Source organism: Anolis carolinensis, chromosome 6, assembly GCF_035594765.1.
Source record: "Anolis carolinensis isolate JA03-04 chromosome 6, rAnoCar3.1.pri, whole genome shotgun sequence".
Classification (NCBI taxonomy): domain Eukaryota; kingdom Metazoa; phylum Chordata; class Lepidosauria; order Squamata; family Dactyloidae; genus Anolis; species Anolis carolinensis.
The window spans coordinates 20,637,471-20,657,356 of NC_085846.1; the positions used below are offsets into that span (position 1 = coordinate 20,637,471).

Sequence of the window (19,886 nt, forward strand, 5' to 3'; positions counted from 1 at the left end):
CAAAAAATGTTTCTTCAATATGTGTGAAAAACACATCAATGGTAATAGTTGGGGCACATCTAAAATCATGGGTAAAAATGAACTGCACTGCCCGCAAACCTGCAAATTAACAAACAACAAAATATGTGCACTGTACAGCACAGCAGAGAAAAATGCCAACGGAAAAGTTTGCCCAAAGAACTTGGAAGACTGAATAGAAGGTGACTTCACTGTTAACATGGTTCTCTAGCCTTTGTAAGATGATTCAAAAGGTTGAGGTCAAGATTTTACAAACTTTTAGCAGTGTCTAGATACTCAGCAGACTAGTTACCTTGGATTCCACAGCTTCTAGTTGTGTAAAAGGGTTCAAAGTCATTGGGTTCACCGCTGTGCTACAAATCAAAAGTTGGAACATGCTTATTCTGAGAAAGTGGAATCAATTGTTCAACTACTTTCAGCCTAGTTTAGTGTTCTTATAGAATTATAACCCAGATCTTATATGGTCCCCAAAAGAAACACAATGTAGTAGAAGTATTTTTATCTCTTCCACACATGTGTGAAAGATCATCCCATTTGGAAGCTGAGAACTGGGAAGCCCTGGCCCTTGAGCGCTCTAATCGGAGGTCAGCTGTGAACAGCAGTGCTGCAGAGTTCAAAGAGGCACAAATGGAGGGCTTAAGGGAGAAACAGGCCAAGAGGAAGGAGCGTCAAGCCAACCCTGACCAGGACCACCTTCCACCTGGAAACCAGTGTCCTCACTGCGGGAGAACATGCGGATCAAAAATAGGTCTCTTCAGCCACCTACGGACACACCCCCAAGACTTCACAAATGGAGGACCATCATCCTTAACCTACGAGGAATCGCCTAAGTAAGTAAGTACAGCAACATTCTCAAACAAGTGGCAGACTTGCTGTAAAACATGATGTTTTGGTGCTTAATTTGTAAAATCATAACGTAATTTGACGTTTAATAGACTTTTCCTTAATCCCTCCTTATTATCCAACATTTTTTCTTATTCAACATTCTGCAAGCCCATTTATGTTGGATAAGCAAGACTCTACTGTATTTGGGATATGTGGCCAACAACTAAATTGATTTAATCAGAACTCATTTCTCTATAATTGTGGCCTGGATAAACTGACATTTTTTGTCTGGTGCCTCGATGTGGCTCAGAAAGGAGTCAATAATGAAATATACACACAATGCAAAATGACAGGGTTTTTATATCTCCCACTCTGAAATTGTTTAGGAAATATGGAGCCAACCTATCCAATTTTGGAAATAACTTGTTTCTTGGTGATGTGCAAAGGAGGTAAAATATTCTGTGCGAAATAGGGACTAAGCAGAGTCTTCTGCCCTAGCTGTGCTAATGTATTTTAGGGGGGCAGGGATATAAATTGGTGAGCATCCTCTGGCATATTTAGTGTGTGTTTGTGAACTATAGGTGAAGGATGGGAATTTGGAGCCCTAGCATATCATATGTTCAAGAGATTGGGTATAAATTTTCTGTCCTTGGGCTGCTTTCTGGATCTTTTCCCTCACCAAGGACCAGGTGGCTTGAGGTTTTCCACCTTCTGGTCAGCCTTTTCCAGTGTCTGGTCTGGGTGAAACTTACTCCTCCTGCTGCTACAAACCAATTTTTCTCTCCCATATCTGGCTTTGTATATCATCAATAAAAACATATATAGGTAACAATTAACATTAATTAGGTAACAATTAATAAAGTTGCCATTATTAACCCATATCTTGTGTCTGGTCTCTTTATTTCTTTCGTGGGACAGCAAATTGCTGTATTCTCCAGGGAAAAATGTTTATTTCTAGAAATGTTTCCAGACAAGCAAGGAAAATGAAGAAAACCTCACAAGCACTATTTACATTTAAATCACAAATTCTCTTTTCAAAAGCTGCACACTAATACCCGAGAGATTTTTATGGTCTCATTAAAAATAAACTTGGTTATTGCTTTTATTAGTGCATGAGATATCCACCTTGGCAGTGTTTCTTTGAAGAAACAGGCTAACAATTGCACACAAGTTGCAGTATCAACTATCATGACAACAACGTGTCTCATTTTTGATCCACTAAATGAAATAGAAGCTTGATCTTGGACATAGAGTAAGGTATTTGTTGCACGTTTTGGAACATGCTATGCATGAATATTACAGTCTTTGAGTTTGTGTATATATAGTGGGCAAGATCAAATCAAAGTGATATATGGATCTAAGTTTTCCCACTGGGTTCATGGGACTTTAATAGTTTCCTTTTAACCAGATAGTGCACTTTAGGAATGAGATGTTTTTACTGAGAAGTAAAATATATGAATACCAAAAGTTGCTTAGATATCAGAACTATTTTTAAAAGGAAGTACTTAGAAATGTACCCTTGGAATTTTATTGTGAAAAACCAAAAATATATATAGGTACTTGACTGAGTTGTGTAAAACAAATTCTGAATTTAGACAATGTGGTAAAATGGAATTCAAGAGATATCAGAAGAACAGCACAGTCCTATATTTGCACATTTGATAGTCCAGTTCAGTTAAGTAAAACTTCGTTCCAGCTAAAAGCATAGGGGATTATAACCTTCTTTGGATTACCCTCTACTAGTGCCTAATGTCCCACTTATGGAAAGTATGAAATTCAGAAATTTCCCAGATTTTTCTCCACGTTAAATGTACAGGTTTGTTGTGCCACAGAGAATGAAAATATAATCTGTTTTTATATTGGCAGACGTGGATATTGACTTTATATGGTGTTTTTTTTAAGAAAACAACAACAAAAAACTCTTGCCTAGCTATGATTTTTTTTTCTTTATGAACCAATGCATCTTCCTTTTTATGAATCTTGGAGAATTAAGATCAGGGGGATAAGGTCATAAACAGAAAGGTCTACACAATGATGAAGTCTATACAATGAAGATGAGGTTTATTACTTGCTTCTAATTCTAGGTAGAATTTAATCTTATATGCTGTTGTACTTGATCCAATTGACTTTATGATCTTCTATTCTTTCACTTACCATATAACTAATAATTATTAATATACTATAGAAATAGTGAGTTCTAGCCTGATTTTCTCTCCCTCACACTTTCTACTCCAACCACTCCCTTTTTGCTTTATAAATAGCCCTGAAAATTTGCTCACTCTTCACAGTTAAAATACAGATTTTAGAAATTTGCTTATGGACCAGAATCCCATCATTTTACAGTAGAGTCTCACTTATCCAACTCTCACTTATCCAACGTTCTGGATTATCCAACACATTTTTATAGTCAATGTTTTCAATACATCGTGATATTTTGGTGCTAAATTCGTAAATACAGTAATTACTACATAGCATTACTGCATATTGAACTACTTTTTCTGTCAAATTTGTTGTTAAACATGATGTTTTGGTGCTTAATTTGTAAAATCATAACCTAATTTGATGTGTAATAGGCTTTTCCTTAATCCCTCCTTATTATCCAACATATTTGATTATCCAACATTCTGCCAGCCCGTTTATGTTGGATAAGTGAGACTCTACTGTATTTTCATTTGAGACAATTCAGAACTGTCAACTGCAGTTTATCATGTTTCCAGTCTCCCAAAGAAACTAAGCAATTCTGGACATTGTAAAAAGACAATTATATTGAAATATAGCAGTAGAAGAAGTGATACTGGAGAAATGAAACTGTTCTTTTCCATTTCCAGGTAACTGTCACAATATAATTAAATGGATGTGAATAACTTCACAACTGGAGTTACAAAATTTGTCTTCATGGGGATTTCACAAAATCGAGAATTGGAACTTTTTCTCTTTGTTTTCTTCTTGATGGTATACATGAGTACATGGTTAGGAAATGTCATCATCATTGTTACTGTAATATTTGATCATCACCTACACATGCCAATGTATTTCTTTCTGGCCAACTTGGCTTTTTTAGATGTTAGTGAATCCTCAGTTACTGCTCCTAAATTGCTGCAAGTCCTCTTTTCTATGCAGAAAACCATCTCCTTCCATGGATGCTTGACCCAGATGTTCTTTTTTCACTTTATTGGAGGCACTGTTGTTTTTTTCCTTACGGTGATGGCAGCAGATCGCTTCCTGGCTATTACTAAACCTTTGCAATACACAATCATTATGAAAAAAAATGCATGTCTAGGGTTCATCATGGGTGCTTGGCTGGGTGGTTTTGTTCATTCCATTGTTCAGTTGGCATTGATAATACAGTTACCATTTTGTGGTCCCAACATATTGGATAATTTTTATTGTGATGTTCCACAGGTGGTGAAGTTGGCCTGCACGGACATCTATACAGTTGAGCTCCTTATGGTATCCAACAATGGACTTGTTACCACAGGAACATTCATTGTTTTGCTAATTTCATACAGCATTATTCTGTTTAAGATTCGGAACCATGTCTCACAAGGGAAACATAAAGCTCTTTCAACATGTGCTGCCCAAATGACAGTAGTGAGTTTACACTTTATCCCATGCATCTTTATTTATGACCGTCCTTTTAAGAAATTTAGAGGAGATAAAGCAGTGTCCATTCTCTATACGGTTATCACACCAATGCTAAATCCCATCATCTACACACTGAGAAATACAGAGATGAAAAATGCTATTAAAAGGTTAGTGGGCAAAGTGCTGACAATTTATCAGAAGGGATGAAAACTGTAATTAGGTTTAAAATTGGGATGTGCTTTGATTTTGTAGACTAAGAAATCTGATTTCTTATTAACTTGCTATAATCATATTAGAAATGTGAAAGGTGCCTGCTATAGATGCAGGCAAAATGTCAGGAAAGAATGCTTCGGGAATATTGCCATACAATGTGAAAGGTGTCTTTAAGAATAGCTATCTTCTGTTAAACTGTTTTGTAACCAAACATATTTCTGTGCTACAGACCAGATAAGTTGTAACTATCTATCCGACACATATATAGGCTGAGCCTGCATTATTCACTATTCCAAAATACTCCAAAATCGAAAATTGTTTACATGGGTGGCCCACACAGTGATACTTTTGCTTTCTGAAGGTTCCAAGTATACAAACCTCATTTTATAAACATATAAAAGTATAAAAATATTGTGTTTAAAATTACCTTTAGGTCAGAGATAAGGTGTCTATGAAACATAAATGTATTTATTTTGTATTTAGATTTGGATGCCATTGCCAAGATAGCTCATTATGCAAATATTACATAATCTGAAAAAAATCTGAAAAATTGGATTATTTTGATCTCAAGCAGTTCAAACAAGGGATGCACAATCTGTACAATCTGTGACCCATCCAACCAAAATACTCCCTAACTTAAAGGGATGACTAACATTTTATAAATTATTCCTCGAACCTGAAAGTAATTGGCAAGTAATATTAGGCTGGTTCTCTGTTTTTGTCCTTCTATAGAAAGACAAATACATTTTTATCCAAACAGACTTCTAAGTTAAGTTAGTGTACTCTGGAAATCAGTCTACCTGGTTGGGTGCTCTTTCATTTTGGTGTTTTTCATGTCTTTGTTTTATTTAGAATTCTTGCTTTTAGTCTATATCTTACTAGTGTTGGATGTGCTGAAGAACCAGGCTGTAGCGCAGCTGGCTGGTAACCAGCTGCAATAAATCTCTACTGACCGAGAGGTCATGAGTTCGAAACCCAGGTCGGGTTAAGCCCTCGACCATTAAATAGCCCGGCTTGCTGTTGACCTATGCAGCCCTGAAAGACAGTTTAATCTGTCAAGTAGGGAAATTTAGGTACGCTTTATGCGGGAGGCTAATTTAACTAATTTACAATATCATAAAACTGCCAGCAAAACACGAGGAAAGGAATGAGGAAGTACAGCCACTAGTGGATAGTGAAGCAACAACTCCCCCTGTGGCCGGAATCGTGAAGCTGGAAAAAAATGTTAAATGCCTCTGTGTCTGTCTATATATGTTGTTTGTCTGTTGGCATTGAATGTTTGCCATATATGTGTTCATTGTAATCCGCCCTGAGTCCCCGTTGGGGTGAGAAGGGCGGAATATAAATACTGTAAATAAATAAATAAATAAATAAAGAACATCTTCATTGAAAGGGAGAATAACAATTGACAAAAAATAAAATAAAATACATTTTCTGTACATACTGTTTCTCCTGCACTGCAAAATGCTTGCGGTGGAGTGTGTTTTTGAATTAAAATGAAAAGTTTATTTGAAGAATGTTGTCCTTAATCAAACTTTCTGGTTGTCAGGATCAAGCTCCCAAGCAATTCCCACATGGGCTTTTTTTTGGTTTAATACTTGTTTAAAGAATTCTTGCTTTTAGTCTATATCTTACTAGTGTTAGATGTGCTGAAGAACATCTTCATTGAAAGGCAGAATAACAATTGACAATAAATAAAATAAAATACATTTTCTGTACACACTGTTTCTCCTGTACTGCAAAATGCTTGCGGTGGAGTGTGTCTGTGTCTAGCACTGAGATACAATGCGGGGGAAACTCATGTCTGAGGATGCCAGTCCTTTTTTCTTGTCTTGCTTCCTCCTTGTGATATATCACAATTGAATTTCTAATATCTGCTTGAATTTGGCATGTTGTATAACTTTATGATAAATGTAGAGGGGAGGAAAGTGTTACACTTTTAAAATAGGAGTAGCACTCAATCGAAAGAGGGGAAGAAAGTATTTAGATCATATCTGGTAGTTGGTTGTGACTTGTGAGCTGGCCACAATAAGGATTGACCCCCCATCAGACTGCTGTTCAGAATGGATCAAATATTATCCATTCTGAATATTTGATCCATTCAGAATGGATCAAATATTATCCATGCTCATATTAAGCAGAACTATATCCTTATGTTGGAAGAGAGGGAAAGAGAATATGATGGTTTAATCTGAGACAATCCAATTCAGCTATGGAAAAGGTCATCATTTCCTAGGGATATGAGCAATGTTCAATGTGTGTCAGTGTTCTGTTTGATTCTTATGCAGGAATGTCTGAAGTTATTATGGGAATCAGTAGTCAGGCTTATAAAAACCAGAATGAATTTTCAGAAATTATGGGAGACAATATTTGTTAGCTTAAACATATTAATTCCTGAGTGACTAATGCTAGGATTTCAACAGATGGACACTGATGTTCTCTTCTGGGAAATTTCCTGATGGTATTGCCTGGCTAATATTGGGAATGGGTCAACATTATATACTTATTCCTTGGTGAATAAATTTAGAAGTGAAGTTTCTAATTCTATTGTAGGATATATATTTCCATCAAATGGAACTGAATTGAATCAATAAAAGGAAAAGGTGAAAAAGGACTCTGTCTGTTTGTATGTATCCATGTTACTCCATTTTCTCTTCCCATGGCCAATTACAATTAGTTATTATTAAAGGCATTGTTGTTACTAATTTTAATCTTCATTCCACTCAGTACTTAGCTCCCAATGCAAATTGAAAACTTCTTCCTTGACAGTATAATGTTTTGTTTTTTGCCAGTATAAATGGATTCTGGGACTGTATGACAGTACTGAATTTTCTTTCTTCCTTTCTTTTTGTCTTTTTCATTTCCATTTGATTTTAAACATTAAAAATCTTTTGTAGGGGGACATCATATTGCCTTTGAATATTGTTAGCATTTTTACACACAGAGAGAGTGGTGTCACCATGATATAATAAATGATTTATTTATGTAGTTCATGTTGGTTAGTATTCTATGTTTGGCAAATAGCACCTCACCATTATTATTATGGGATCTCACAATTACTCTTCCCAGCACTGAGGAGAAATCTGCAGTAACTGGCCAAATAGTGTCAAACAAGATGTTAGATAAATTTCTTCTGTATAATAGTTTATTTCCTCATATTATTTTGATCATATAATATTTGAGATCTTCTTGATGGAAGGAATTTTGGTGGGAAAAGGATGATTGAAGAATTTTATCATGTTTATTCATACATAATAAAATTGGTATTCATTCATTGACTGCAAGGTGTAATAAATTCCTAATGAAATGTTGCTATTCATTCAAGTTTTTAGCTCTTCAAACATCTTCTAAAGAAATCTTTCTAGCTCCCAAAAACTGTATTGATCAATTGATTTTTTTGTGTCAGGAGTGACTTGAGAAACTTCAAATTGCTTCTGGTGTGAGAGAATTGGCCGTCTGCAAGGATGTTGCCCAGGAGATGCCCAGATGTTTTTAAAAATGTTTTTAACCATCCTTGTGGGAGGCTTCTCTTATGTCCCTGCATGGAGCTGGAGCTGATAGAGGGAACTCATCCGCGCTCTCCTTGGGTTGGATTCAAACCAGCAACCTTTCAGGTCAGCAACCCAACCTTCAAGTCATCAGTCCTGCTGGCATGAGGATTTAGCCCACTGTGCCACTGGGCATTCTTATTGCAGATATCCCTTTACAGGAAAAGTGGCTGGGGGATTATTTTACTGAGGAAAAGAAATCTGCTTTGAGTTATACTGAAGCCATCCAGATGTTGGACCCTATTCAGTACAGTGGTTTGGCTCCAAGACAGCATCTGTACAACTCAGAGCAGTGTAGGAGGAGGAGCCATAAAACCAAGAGTATATTTTCTGTCCCATTGCAATAGTTTCACTGGCTATCCCACATTAACATGGTAGATATTGGTAGATTGGTGATTCTTCAATGTCAAGGTAATTAGAGAAGTTTAGCTTGGACAACTGCATGTACCAGCCTTTGGAGGATCAGATCTCCTTGTCCCAAGCTACAACGACTGATGGTACTACCTGCACACAAACAGGATGGTATCATACCACCTAAGCACAAAATAGTTATTCAATAGTTTACCATAATAGAATTTGGTAGTACGGCTGTAAGTTAGTACTGCTGTAATTAGATTCACTATGTCCTGCCCAAAAATTTCCATCAAAATTTTATTTTTGCTTGTGATTTGTTTGTCAAAAATCCCTATTTCTCTTTTGCTTAAGTGCAACTTTAGTGGCTAAATTGACTCAATATATGAAAGCTATAACTATGATCAGTAAATACATTCTAAAGCAATGGCCATCTGCAGTATTTTAAATGTATAGTAATAAAACCTAGAAGTTCTCATCCCACCCTAAACTTATGCTAGTATAATGATATTTTAGTTAAATATATAATGAAGACACTCTGCGAACCAGATAAGTGTAATAGTTTTAATGTTGGACTAGTTTTTTGGGAGAGGATTTTTGCTCTCCTAAGCAAAAAAACAAAACAAAAAAACAAAACAAAACAAAAAAACAAAACAAAAAAAACAGAGTGAAAAAAAACCCTTTTTCTTAGGTGAAAGCAATGATGGACATCTTATCAATAAATCCCACCCCCATGCCTTTAATAGGCTGACATATTGGTGGATAACTTGTTACAAAAATTGGGGCACACAGATTTCAAAGGATATCAATGATAGGGTTGTTGTATGTTTTCCGGGCTGTCTGGCCATGTTCCAGAAGTATTCTCTCCTGACGTTTCATCCACATCTATGGCAGGCATCCTCAGAGGTTGTAAGGTATGCCTGTAGATGTGGGCGAAATGCCAGGAGAGAATACTTCTGGAACATGGCCATACAACCCGGAAAACATACAACAACCCTGTGATCCCAGCCATGAAAGCCTTCGACAACATACATACATACATACATATGTGTAAAGTTAAAAACAAAACCTTAGATGATAGAGGTAGTGGTGGGAAATCCCTCTGATACAGAAACTGGATCCCTGAAATACATATTTTAACCTTTTGGGAAAAGATGATTTCTTAATAAAAGGAAAGTAAAAAAAATTGAGCAATTATCTTTTGAAAGGCATGGTCTCTTCTTGTCAGCAAATGGACCTACCACTATTAAATGCTTGACTGAGATCCTGTGAACATAAGGATTCCTTTTGGTAAGAAAACAAACATGGGGTACAAATAATTTCTCATCACAAATACATTCAAGCTTTTAATCCTATCAATAATGGTCTGGGCATTCTATCACTCTGGAGACGGGTTCAAATCCCCACTCAGCACTGGAAACTTCCTGGGTGACCTTGGCCATATCACACTATTTCAGTCTCAGATGAAGACAATGGCAACCCCTTTCTGAACAAATCTTGTTTAGAAAACCTTGTGATATATACATCTTAGGGTCCCCCTAAGGCAGAAATGGCTTGAAGATACACACAACATTAATGAAAACTGCAAAAATAGCTACTTCAAGTTATCATATGATTAATGTCACTGTCTGTGTGATGAATGTATTATGGTGGTTCCTTTTTGTGTGTGATGGAGGCTTTTTTCATTAATTTTTTAATGTTGTTTTTCATTTCTGAATTGCGTAAAGTGAAGATCACTGAATTCAGCATCGGTGTCAAAAGGCTATAAAGGACTGAAGCAAACTTGTCTTCAGGAAATAACTTGAAAGGTCGATCATAAATAAACATCCCTGGTACAAAATTTAAACTCATAACTAAAATCTGAGCAGCACAAGTGGAGAGAGCTTTGTGTCGTCCTTCTGCAACATGTGTTCTTATCTTCACCAGTATAACAGTGTAGGACACAAGTAAAGTGAAGAAGATTAATGTCAAGAGCAGTCCACTATTACAAACCATAAGGATTTCTATGATGTGTGTATCAATACATGCTAACTTAATGAGCTGCGGGACATCGCAGTAAAAATGATCCAGAATATTGGATTCACAGAAGGGTAATTGAATAAGAATGATGGTCTGAACAATGGAATGAGCAAAGCCTCCTAACCATGTTCCTACTACCAAACGTATACAAACTCTTGGATTCATGATCACCATGTATTGTAGTGGCTTGTAAATCGCTATATATCTGTCAACAGCCATGACAACTAGCAAGAAGACCACAGCACCCCCTGTTAAATGAAAGAAAAAAACCTGTGAAACACACCCATTGTATGTGATACTATGAGTATGGGAGAGAAGGTCCCATAACAATTTGAGTGATGTGACAGTTGATTCACTTATGTCTATGATGGCCAAATTAGCTAACATAAAGTACATGGGTGTATGGAGACTGGGTGTGATGATCACTGTAATAATAATTGTGAGATTACCAAGCCAGGTTGTGATATAGATACAAAGGAATAGAAAGAAGAGAAAGGTCTGCATTCTGGGATTTTGTGACAGGCCCAGAAGAATAAATTCTTTCACTGTTGTGCTGTTGTTCTTCATTGTAGCATTCTTTTGGTTTCTTCAGGAAACTCTAGGGAAAATTAAAATCATGCTATCAATTTGTCTTCAAACAATTTCACCCATGAAAATAGTTACACACACACACACACACACACACACACACACACATATTTCTAGTACCAGGACCAAAGACAGACATTTTTTTTGGAGGGGGGGAGGGTTTGAAACTTTTTTTAGCGAATCATGAAAAGTAGTTCCATAATGCAAAATAATGTAGAAATCAGGCTCCATCGATAAACTTCAGTGGACACTCATGGGAATTTGGTTAAAATTCATGAGTAAACCAGGTTTTGTTAAAAACCTGAAAATTGGGGGGGGGGGTGAACCCTTCCCCCCCCCCCCCCGGTTACAGCCCTGTCTCGTACCACTTAGTTATACTACATTTTAGAGATTTTAGATAATTGATGTGTTATTGCCTGCTTATTAGATTTGGATTGCATATATAGAAATATATAAACTTTGTGTAATGTTTAAAAAGGGAAGAAAGAGAAGACAGGAAGAACAACATAAGATAATACAAGAAGATACGAAGATCCATCTTAAAGTTGGAGGACAATACTTCTCTCTTTGTGATAGAGGATATATAGATTTTAATACTTTGGGTAATATGTCTAGTTGTAACTGCTATAAAGAAATAAATGTATCAATTTTAACTTTGTACAATGTTTTCCTAATCCCGTTCCTCTGATCCCATCCCTCTGTGCCACATTAGATATTCATAATATCTTAATTCACTACCAATAACTCCACCAACCCCACCTTCCTTAATATCTTTGTATTCTCTTTTTCTCCTGACTCCCTCCTTTTTTGTATGGAAAAATTGGAAACATTTAAAACAGACATTAAAAAATACTCACATGCTACCCTACTCATAGATTAATTCATACACGTGTGACACAAGCTCATTGATACCATGAAAGGTTTTGTGTTAGGGGTAAAAGCATTATACCATAACAGGTAATATTCTAAGGATGTATGAAAACTATGTCAAAAAACTTTCAAGCAAACCTGGATATATTTTCTATACCATAGTGTTTGATTAGGTAAGTTAAGCCATATCCAGGTTGAGTTTTTTCCATCCAAGAGAAGCACACATGTTTCTACTTGGTGTACATATATATCTGGACAAAAAATATAATTAACAGTAAACTGAATGCCAGTAACACCATAATCTATATAGTAAATAAATGATATGCTATCATTTGACATAGTCAGGAACAGGTTGGTATGAATGTTAGAAATCTTCATATACATTTATTGATTTGTACTTTTCATTCAGGATACTGACGTGTTTCAATTGTAAAACTTCAATGCATATATATTCAGAGACCTTGGAATCCTCAATGTCCTCTTTTTTGTTTAACCCAGTTATAGGGTTTGCTCAAAGTACATGCATATCTTCTTCCAAACTATAACAATATGATTAACAGAAGTCTTAAAAAGAGATGGTATGGTAACTCCAACCATGAAATACTACAGTTGCACTTAAAATTACTATGTTAACTAAATATTTAAGTAGAAAGAAACTCTTCATTCTCTTGAATACAGAATCAGAGTTGATTTTGGTCTATGAATGAAAGAAAAGATGAATAGCATCTCAAGGTCACTCTGATGTTGAGACAGGAAAAATCATTGACCAGAATTTACCAAAGTTGCAGCTTTCAGGTAGAAATTTCAGTCAGCTATCTGCAATTTTCCTGAAGTTGTAATGCAAGTCAGCCAAGAACAAAAATAAACTTGAAAAATGTCTACATTTGGAAAGTATATATGCATACATTTAAAACAAGTACAAATTGTACATCTATGTACAAACTGTATATGCATAGTTCAGTCAATGAAAGAAAAATACACACATGAATATACATATTTTTAAAATAGGCATGTTGAACTATGCATGCATTTCACACTTTCTGAAATCAATTGCATAGAAATAAATATATATTTCCATGCAGACAATTTATCTATCTATTGCATGTTTACCCCACTCTATCTCTACCCCAAAGGAGACTCAGAGCAAAGGTCTGCAATCCCATATGGATGCAAGTCAGAACAAGCTTCAAAGTGGAGTCAGAGAATCTCAACAATCATAAATTTTATGGATTTCAAAAACCTAAAAGTCAGCATTAATGAAGCAACTAAAAATAATGGGGCTTTAATAACCTGCAAGTCCTGAGCATGGGAGGGAAACTGGAGAACTGAAACACAAGAGAGATCAGTAGAAGATTGGATGATATTGTGGTCCAGGATAGGGATGGAAAATAACTTTGTTTTAACCGAGGTTATCTACAAAAATAGGCATACACTTTTATACTGGAAAGAAACAATGAGCATCAGATTCATTTACCCTCTTACCTTTTTAAGTTTATATAAAAATTAAACATTTTTGGCTTAAAATGTACTTAAAAACAGCACACAGACACACAAATGTGAATTCCAAAGGAGCAGCTGAATAAGAAAATGGGACCCACAAATCTATAACTGTGGATAAAAATTCAGGAGACAAGGTGAGGGAGTAGAAGTCAGGGTGTGTTGTACTCACCTTAGGCTGGGGAGACTGACTTTGATAGAGGCAAAGGCAGAACGATGAGGAACAGGACAGCACTAAGGAGCTGGATGCTTTCTCAAGTGATTCAACAAAGATAGGAAACCATGGAGATCCAATTGAGGACTATGAACAAATCACACTCTTTCGGCCTCACAAGAAGGCAATGTTAAACATCTCCTCAAGAAATTTTTCCAAGAAAAGCCCATGATAGGTTCACCTTTGGGTCCCCATAATTGGAGAACAACTTGAAGGCAATGGAGAATACATAGATTTTAAAGAGTACAACTGATGTTCAACTTTTATTTGAGTAATTATAATGTTGTGAACAAGATATTATTGATAACACAAAGGCTGGGCTTTTGCTGTTTGTCAAGTTAAATAAAAAATACAAAACTCAAAATGGCAATGTGGGGGGAAAACGATCTCAGAAGGAATTTGGCTCCCAACCTTATGAGTCACAGTTTTGCTAGATTCTTCACCCTCCAGAACAGCTTTAAATACTTTGTAGTAAATCCCATGTGTACTTAAAAGGATATTGCTGATTTACCTACTGCTCCAGTGTTGGTGAGTAGTTTTGAGAGCATAAATTTGTATGGAGTTTAAAATCACTTTTGTGGGTCTCAAAATCATTTATTAACACTGGAGCAGTAATTAAATGAGTTACACCCTTTTTGAGTACACAGAGCTTCTACAACAAATTGTTTAGAGCTCTTCTCCATGGCTCTGACCACACTGAGACTAGAGCCTGAGAAGAGTCCTTTATGGATGTGCCCTTCTTCATATAGCTGATTCACATTTGACTGATCCTTCAAGTTCTCCATGTGGCGAATATCACATTTCACTGAATCTAAGGAGACATTTAATGTAAAATGCCTCCATGGTTTTAAGCTTCCATTGAAAGAAGAACCAATTTTCTTAGATATTTTTTAAGAATTTCCTCTGACTACACAAAACCTTTTTTGTAGTTCAGTCTTTCTTGTGTGTTGATGGGAGAGTGTGAAGAAACCCAGAAGTTATTTCTTCAAGATAAATCTATGGACCTGTTGGACAGGCAGCAGAAATAGGAAATGGCACTTAGTTCAGCCATATGGCTGAGGTTGAGGACAGAATGGTGGAGGTGGACAGAGCTTTTTGGGGCTAGGGCTGCATCCCCTCTCCCTCCTCAGTTTTTGTTAAGTCCCCAAACCATTAAATTTAAGGCATCATTGAATCTAAGGCACACCCTGTTTTTGAAGCCCCTCAACCAGGAAAAGTGTGCCTCAAATTTGATGAAATGCAGTAGTTGCTTTTTCACTACCCTGAGATTAGCTTTCGTTATGCTTTGGAACCAATACATGTATGTGTGGTTGTATCTCTTTCATATAGCAGGCAGAATGGAGCCCCCGGTTGCACAGTGGGTTAAACCCTTGTGCAGACAGGCTGATAATTTGAAGGTTGTGTTGCTGACTTGAAGGTTGTGTTGTGCTGACTTGGTTCGAATTCGACCTGGGGAGAGCATGGATGAGCTACCTCTATCAGCTCCAGCTTGATGTGGAGATATGAGAGAAGGCTCCCACAAGGATGGTAAAACATCAAAAACATACAGGCATCCCTTGGGCAACAGCCTTGCAGACAGCCAATTATCTTGCACTGGAAGTGATTTGCACTTTCTCAAGTCACTCCTGACATGAAAAAAAGAAGACAGAGTCATACTAGAGAGGTATTTGATTGTACAGACAATTCCCCCTCCCCCCGTTCTTAGATCCCAAACTAGACAAGCTTGTCCACATCATTAAACAGGATAAATTAACCATGGGGTTTGATATGGATTTTCTGGCCCATCTTTTTGTGGCAAGAAAATAGGATAATGGGTTTTGCAGTAAGAAAAGAGTTTATTATTGAAATCAAAGTAGGATCAAATAATATTTTTCTGACCTGCAATTTTTGTTTCCTAGAGGCCCCCAGTTTGATATACAGAGATCTTTGTCTCAGTTGAAATGTTTCTCTGTAGACAAACAATTTCAGAGTTTCAAGACCACCCTCTATACAGATCCATAAAAATAGTTTTTATTAACCTGAAGCATTTCCCCTTGTGGGAATTTTTCAGACATGTACATAGTATTATAGACAGATGTTATCTTTTACTTCACAAAAATCATCATATGCCTTTTAAATATATGTATTTCCAAGGCAAAATGAGCTGCATTGCATTACTCTTCTTTGATGACAGAATATCTTCGAACTATGTAAACTCATACACATTTTTGGTAGTACTGATTGTTTAAAAAAGGAAACAGTCATGAGGGGAAAATCATATAGTAACATAACATAAAAAGAAAGTGCAGAAAATGTAGAGATACTGAACACACATTTAACCTACTTTCTTCCATGGGAACCAGAATGACAGAGTAAGATACAAGTAACACAAAAAACAATCACTCCACTATTACAAACCATTAACAGCTCAGTGATATAAGTGCTTAAGACAGTTTGATTACTTGGAGTATGTCACAATACAAATTGTCCAGTATGTTGGGACTGAAGTTGAATAATAATTCCAGAAGATGTAATGCAAATAACAGTATATTCACCAAGAAAGAATCCATCTTTCTGTTTTTATCATATACATTTTTTCAGTGTTATTTAGATACAGACCTTGAACTTCCTTGTCACCTTCCTTGAGCCCCATAAAGAAGAAAAAGTGGGATAAAATAAGATAAAATAAAGATGTTTGAATTGGAATATCATGGTGGGTTTTATGAGCCATCTTTGATCTAAATATTGGCGAAAATAAATGATGAGGCGAAGGAGGATATTTCTACAAGAACTACACATGAACAGTATGTGTATGTGTATTCTAATAATTAGAATAATTCATCACACTTCCTTTCTTAAATGATGTTATTTCACAAGTAGATGAAAGAAACAAGCAAAGTTGTGAAATTACCCGTAATTTTATCTAAAATCAATTGTTTAAAATCTACATAAGATACATTTCCTTTTGACCAACTTCTGCAAGGCTTCCTTGAAGTCGTTATTCCTCAGACTGTAGATGATAGGGTTAAGAAGAGGCGTTACCACAGTGTAAAAGACAGAGACAACTTTATTGAGCTCTGAAGAAAGACTAGCACTAGGTCGAATATACATAGACATCATGGTGCCATAATATATTACCACCACAACCAAATGTGAGCCGCAAGTGGAGAATGTTTTCTTCTTTCCAGAAGCAGAAGGGATTTTCACAATAGTCAAAATAATGAATGTGTAAGATGCTAGGGTAAGCATAAAACAAGTGAAAAGTACTAATACAGAGAGCACAAATATGCTTATCTCAGTGACTGAAGTGTCAGAGCAAGAGAGCTTCAGCAAAGGGGGAATGTCACAAAAGAAGTGATTGATTTGATTGGAGCTACAGAAACTTAGCCTGGAGATCAGCAAAGGAGGCAAAAGCCCTGTGAGGAGACCACTCACCCAAGACCCGATTGACAAATGAGTGCAGAACTGAGTGTTCATAGTTACGGAATAATGCAGAGGGTCACAAATTGCCAAATACCGGTCATATGCCATTAGAGACAGAAAAAAACACTCTGTTGCTCCCAAGAAAACAAAAAAGTACAACTGGGACATACACTCATTGAAGGAGATGGTCTTGTTTTCTACAAGGAGGCTAATGAGCATCTTGGGCACAATAGTGGTTGTGTACCATATCTCTAGGAAGGAAAGATTTTGGAGGAAAGAGTACATAGGAGAATGGAGGCATGGCTCCAGCTTGACCATCACAATGATGACTACATTGCCTGTAATAGTTAGAATGTAGATAAAGAAGAACATAGTGAAGAGGGTGATCTGCCATCCTGGAAGGTTCTGGAAACCCATAAGCTGGAATTTAGATACAGTGCTATGGTTAGTCATTTGCTTCACAGTTTATGAGTTCTAGTGAAGATATAGCTGAATATAGATTTATTTGATATCGTTTCTGAAAAAGAGAAAGTGCAAGATGAATAGTAACAGGTACAGGAACAGTAGCAGTAAAACTTTTTTTTTTTTGCATTTCATGACACTTGCATTTCAAACAAAAATACAATTTGTTTGAGCTTTACCTTTGCATCTCATTTTTTAAACAAGTGGAAATGGTAGCAATATAAGAATCCCATTGTATATAAGCAAAATTATACCTGATGTATCATTTTGTTTTCAGGGAGCAGACCACTGTTCCCAGATAGCTTTTGAGTATGGCATGAAAGCAATACTCCCATAGCTGTTCCCTGGTACCATATATTCTTGTTGAAAGGATTTGTCAAAAGCTGACCCAAAAAAACAGGAGTTGACTTATACTTGGGTCAAAACAATACTTCTGTAAACTTTGCCACCACTTTTTAAATACTGGGAGAAGAAAATAACAGTGATGGTGGCTATTTGACACTAACTTTCCTTGGAGAGAAGAGCTGGGGAGGGTGTCTGTTTCTTTGATGGGGAGGTTCCCCGAAATGGATTCTTACCCACCTGTAGTTGTCTGCAGTCAGCTCACTTCTCTCCTCTTTCTCCCCAACTTTTCTGAGGAGGCTAGCTTTCTGAAAAAGCTGGGTGTGGGTGGTGATAGCAAAAGAAATCGACTGATTTCTTTTGAGCTGTGTGGAAGAAGGGGAGAATCAGTCTAAAAGGTGAGTGAAGAAACTCCTGCAGTGCTGGTAAGCAGGCCAGTTGCAAAATCTCATTTCTTACCTGCTTTCTTCTTTAGGATGGTATAATGCACTTTGAGATGATATAATGCAAGCTTCTATAATTTACAGCTTCTTCACCAACCTCCTGTAACTCTCATGTGGTATTAAAGATGCCTGCTATTCTTTGATCTCATGCTCATCCTATCCTCTGCTTGTGCATCTATAACAGGCATGGGCAAACATATTTTGGCAAGGGCCTCACTGTGGGCTGGGGTGGGGCAGGCAGGCAGGACCAGGCTGGGAGCGGGGTGGGGGTGGGTTTACCCATGCTTGATCTATAACAACTAATCTGATAAAGTTGTTTTGATAATGGTCAACTTGTTCTTTAGAACAAATATTACGGACAGTAGAATGAAAAAAAAGATCAATGCAAGACAATGCAATAAGAAAATCACAAAATCCTATCCACCCTTCAAAAACAAATGAACATTGTGACTCATATTTTTTTTTTGGTATTGGCAGGAGTAAGTTTTACTTTACATTCAATTTTCGATGAGATTCTTACACCACTTTCGCAGCAAGTAGGACAGATGAAGTAAGATATTTAACTCAGTTTACGTCAAACCTTTAGAAAAGTAACCTTCCCCAATTTAGCATCTTTCATAAAACTTGCTCACAAATTCTAAACTAATCCTGCAGAGACAATGTGCTCTCCTGTTTAATTTCAAGAAAGAAAGCAGAGCTATATATTTCTATTTATTAATTTATTAATTGATTTTGGACTTTAATTGATTGCTATCATAAAACCATGGACATGATTCACAACTATCAAGAAACCATACAAATAATAACTGTATTAAATTTTTCTCCATAAATATCAAAATCCAACTTTAAACTTCCAGAAAAAACCCAAACCTTTGAAGACAGTTTTCTCCATCCCTATGATTCATATTCTTTGAGTATTTGATAGGTAAGAGTAGCTTGTAAAGAGAATTGCATGCTGAATATGAAAATCTTAGAATTGCAAAGTCACTTTTATGTATGCTAGCGAAGTGTAAACACTAAACAGCATCTAAATAAAGTACCAAATCACAGTGATGTTTAATCCAGCTATTCCTTCTGCTTTTCTTCAAACCAGAGATGGGAATATCCTGATTGTAGCAAGCAGAAAGGGAGATATATCTATTTTACAAACTGCAATGGCAGCATAGATTTCTTTCCAATTAACTATCAACCTTATCAGATGGGCATAGAATTGGTGGCATACTGCACTTTATCTTCTCTTTAAGTACAGAGCCCACTGGCTCCCATTACATGACACACAGGTACTTCTGGCGGGGCTCCATGTTTAAAGTGAAGACAAGGTGGAGCATGCTACCATGAGAGCAACATGGGAGGTTTCCCATGTTCCACCAGGAATAATGGGGGGAAACCGGGTGGACGATGCTTCCCCCTGTGGGATGGTAACTTGGGTAAGTCAGACGATACAGGGCATGGGGTGATTGGTTCTCCATGCCCCCAAATATGCACCATTGGAATCATCACAATGCATGG

The 19,886-nt window shown here is 36.6% G+C and overlaps 3 protein-coding genes across 3 annotated transcripts; 1 reads left to right on the forward strand and 2 right to left on the reverse strand.

Annotated features, from left to right (window-relative positions):
• The first annotated feature begins 3,593 nt into the window (after positions 1-3,593).
• LOC100559014 (olfactory receptor 4D9-like) lies at positions 3,594-4,635 on the forward strand. Its single transcript, XM_003224560.4, has one exon. It carries the CDS (start codon positions 3,694-3,696, stop codon positions 4,633-4,635), a length of 942 nt encoding a protein of 313 aa, XP_003224608.3. The 5' UTR covers positions 3,594-3,693.
• Positions 4,636-9,661: 5,026 nt separating this feature from the next.
• On the reverse strand, positions 9,662-11,327 carry LOC100558817 (olfactory receptor 4D1-like). Its single transcript, XM_003224559.3, has one exon. It carries the CDS (start codon positions 11,124-11,126, stop codon positions 10,185-10,187), a length of 942 nt encoding a protein of 313 aa, XP_003224607.1. The 5' UTR covers positions 11,127-11,327; the 3' UTR covers positions 9,662-10,184.
• A 1,681-nt stretch (positions 11,328-13,008) lies between these two features.
• On the reverse strand, positions 13,009-18,541 carry LOC100558621 (olfactory receptor 11L1). The gene has a single exon (XM_016995829.2). It carries the CDS (start codon positions 17,581-17,583, stop codon positions 16,645-16,647), a length of 939 nt encoding a protein of 312 aa, XP_016851318.1. The 5' UTR covers positions 17,584-18,541; the 3' UTR covers positions 13,009-16,644.
• Between the last annotated feature and the right edge of the window lie 1,345 nt (positions 18,542-19,886).

Coding starts and splice junctions, on each gene's coding strand:
- LOC100559014 (XM_003224560.4), top strand. CDS start 3,694: ATGGATGTGAATAACTTCACAACTGGAGTTACAAAATTTGTCTTCATG.
- LOC100558817 (XM_003224559.3), bottom strand. CDS start 11,126: ATGAAGAACAACAGCACAACAGTGAAAGAATTTATTCTTCTGGGCCTG.
- LOC100558621 (XM_016995829.2), bottom strand. CDS start 17,583: ATGACTAACCATAGCACTGTATCTAAATTCCAGCTTATGGGTTTCCAG.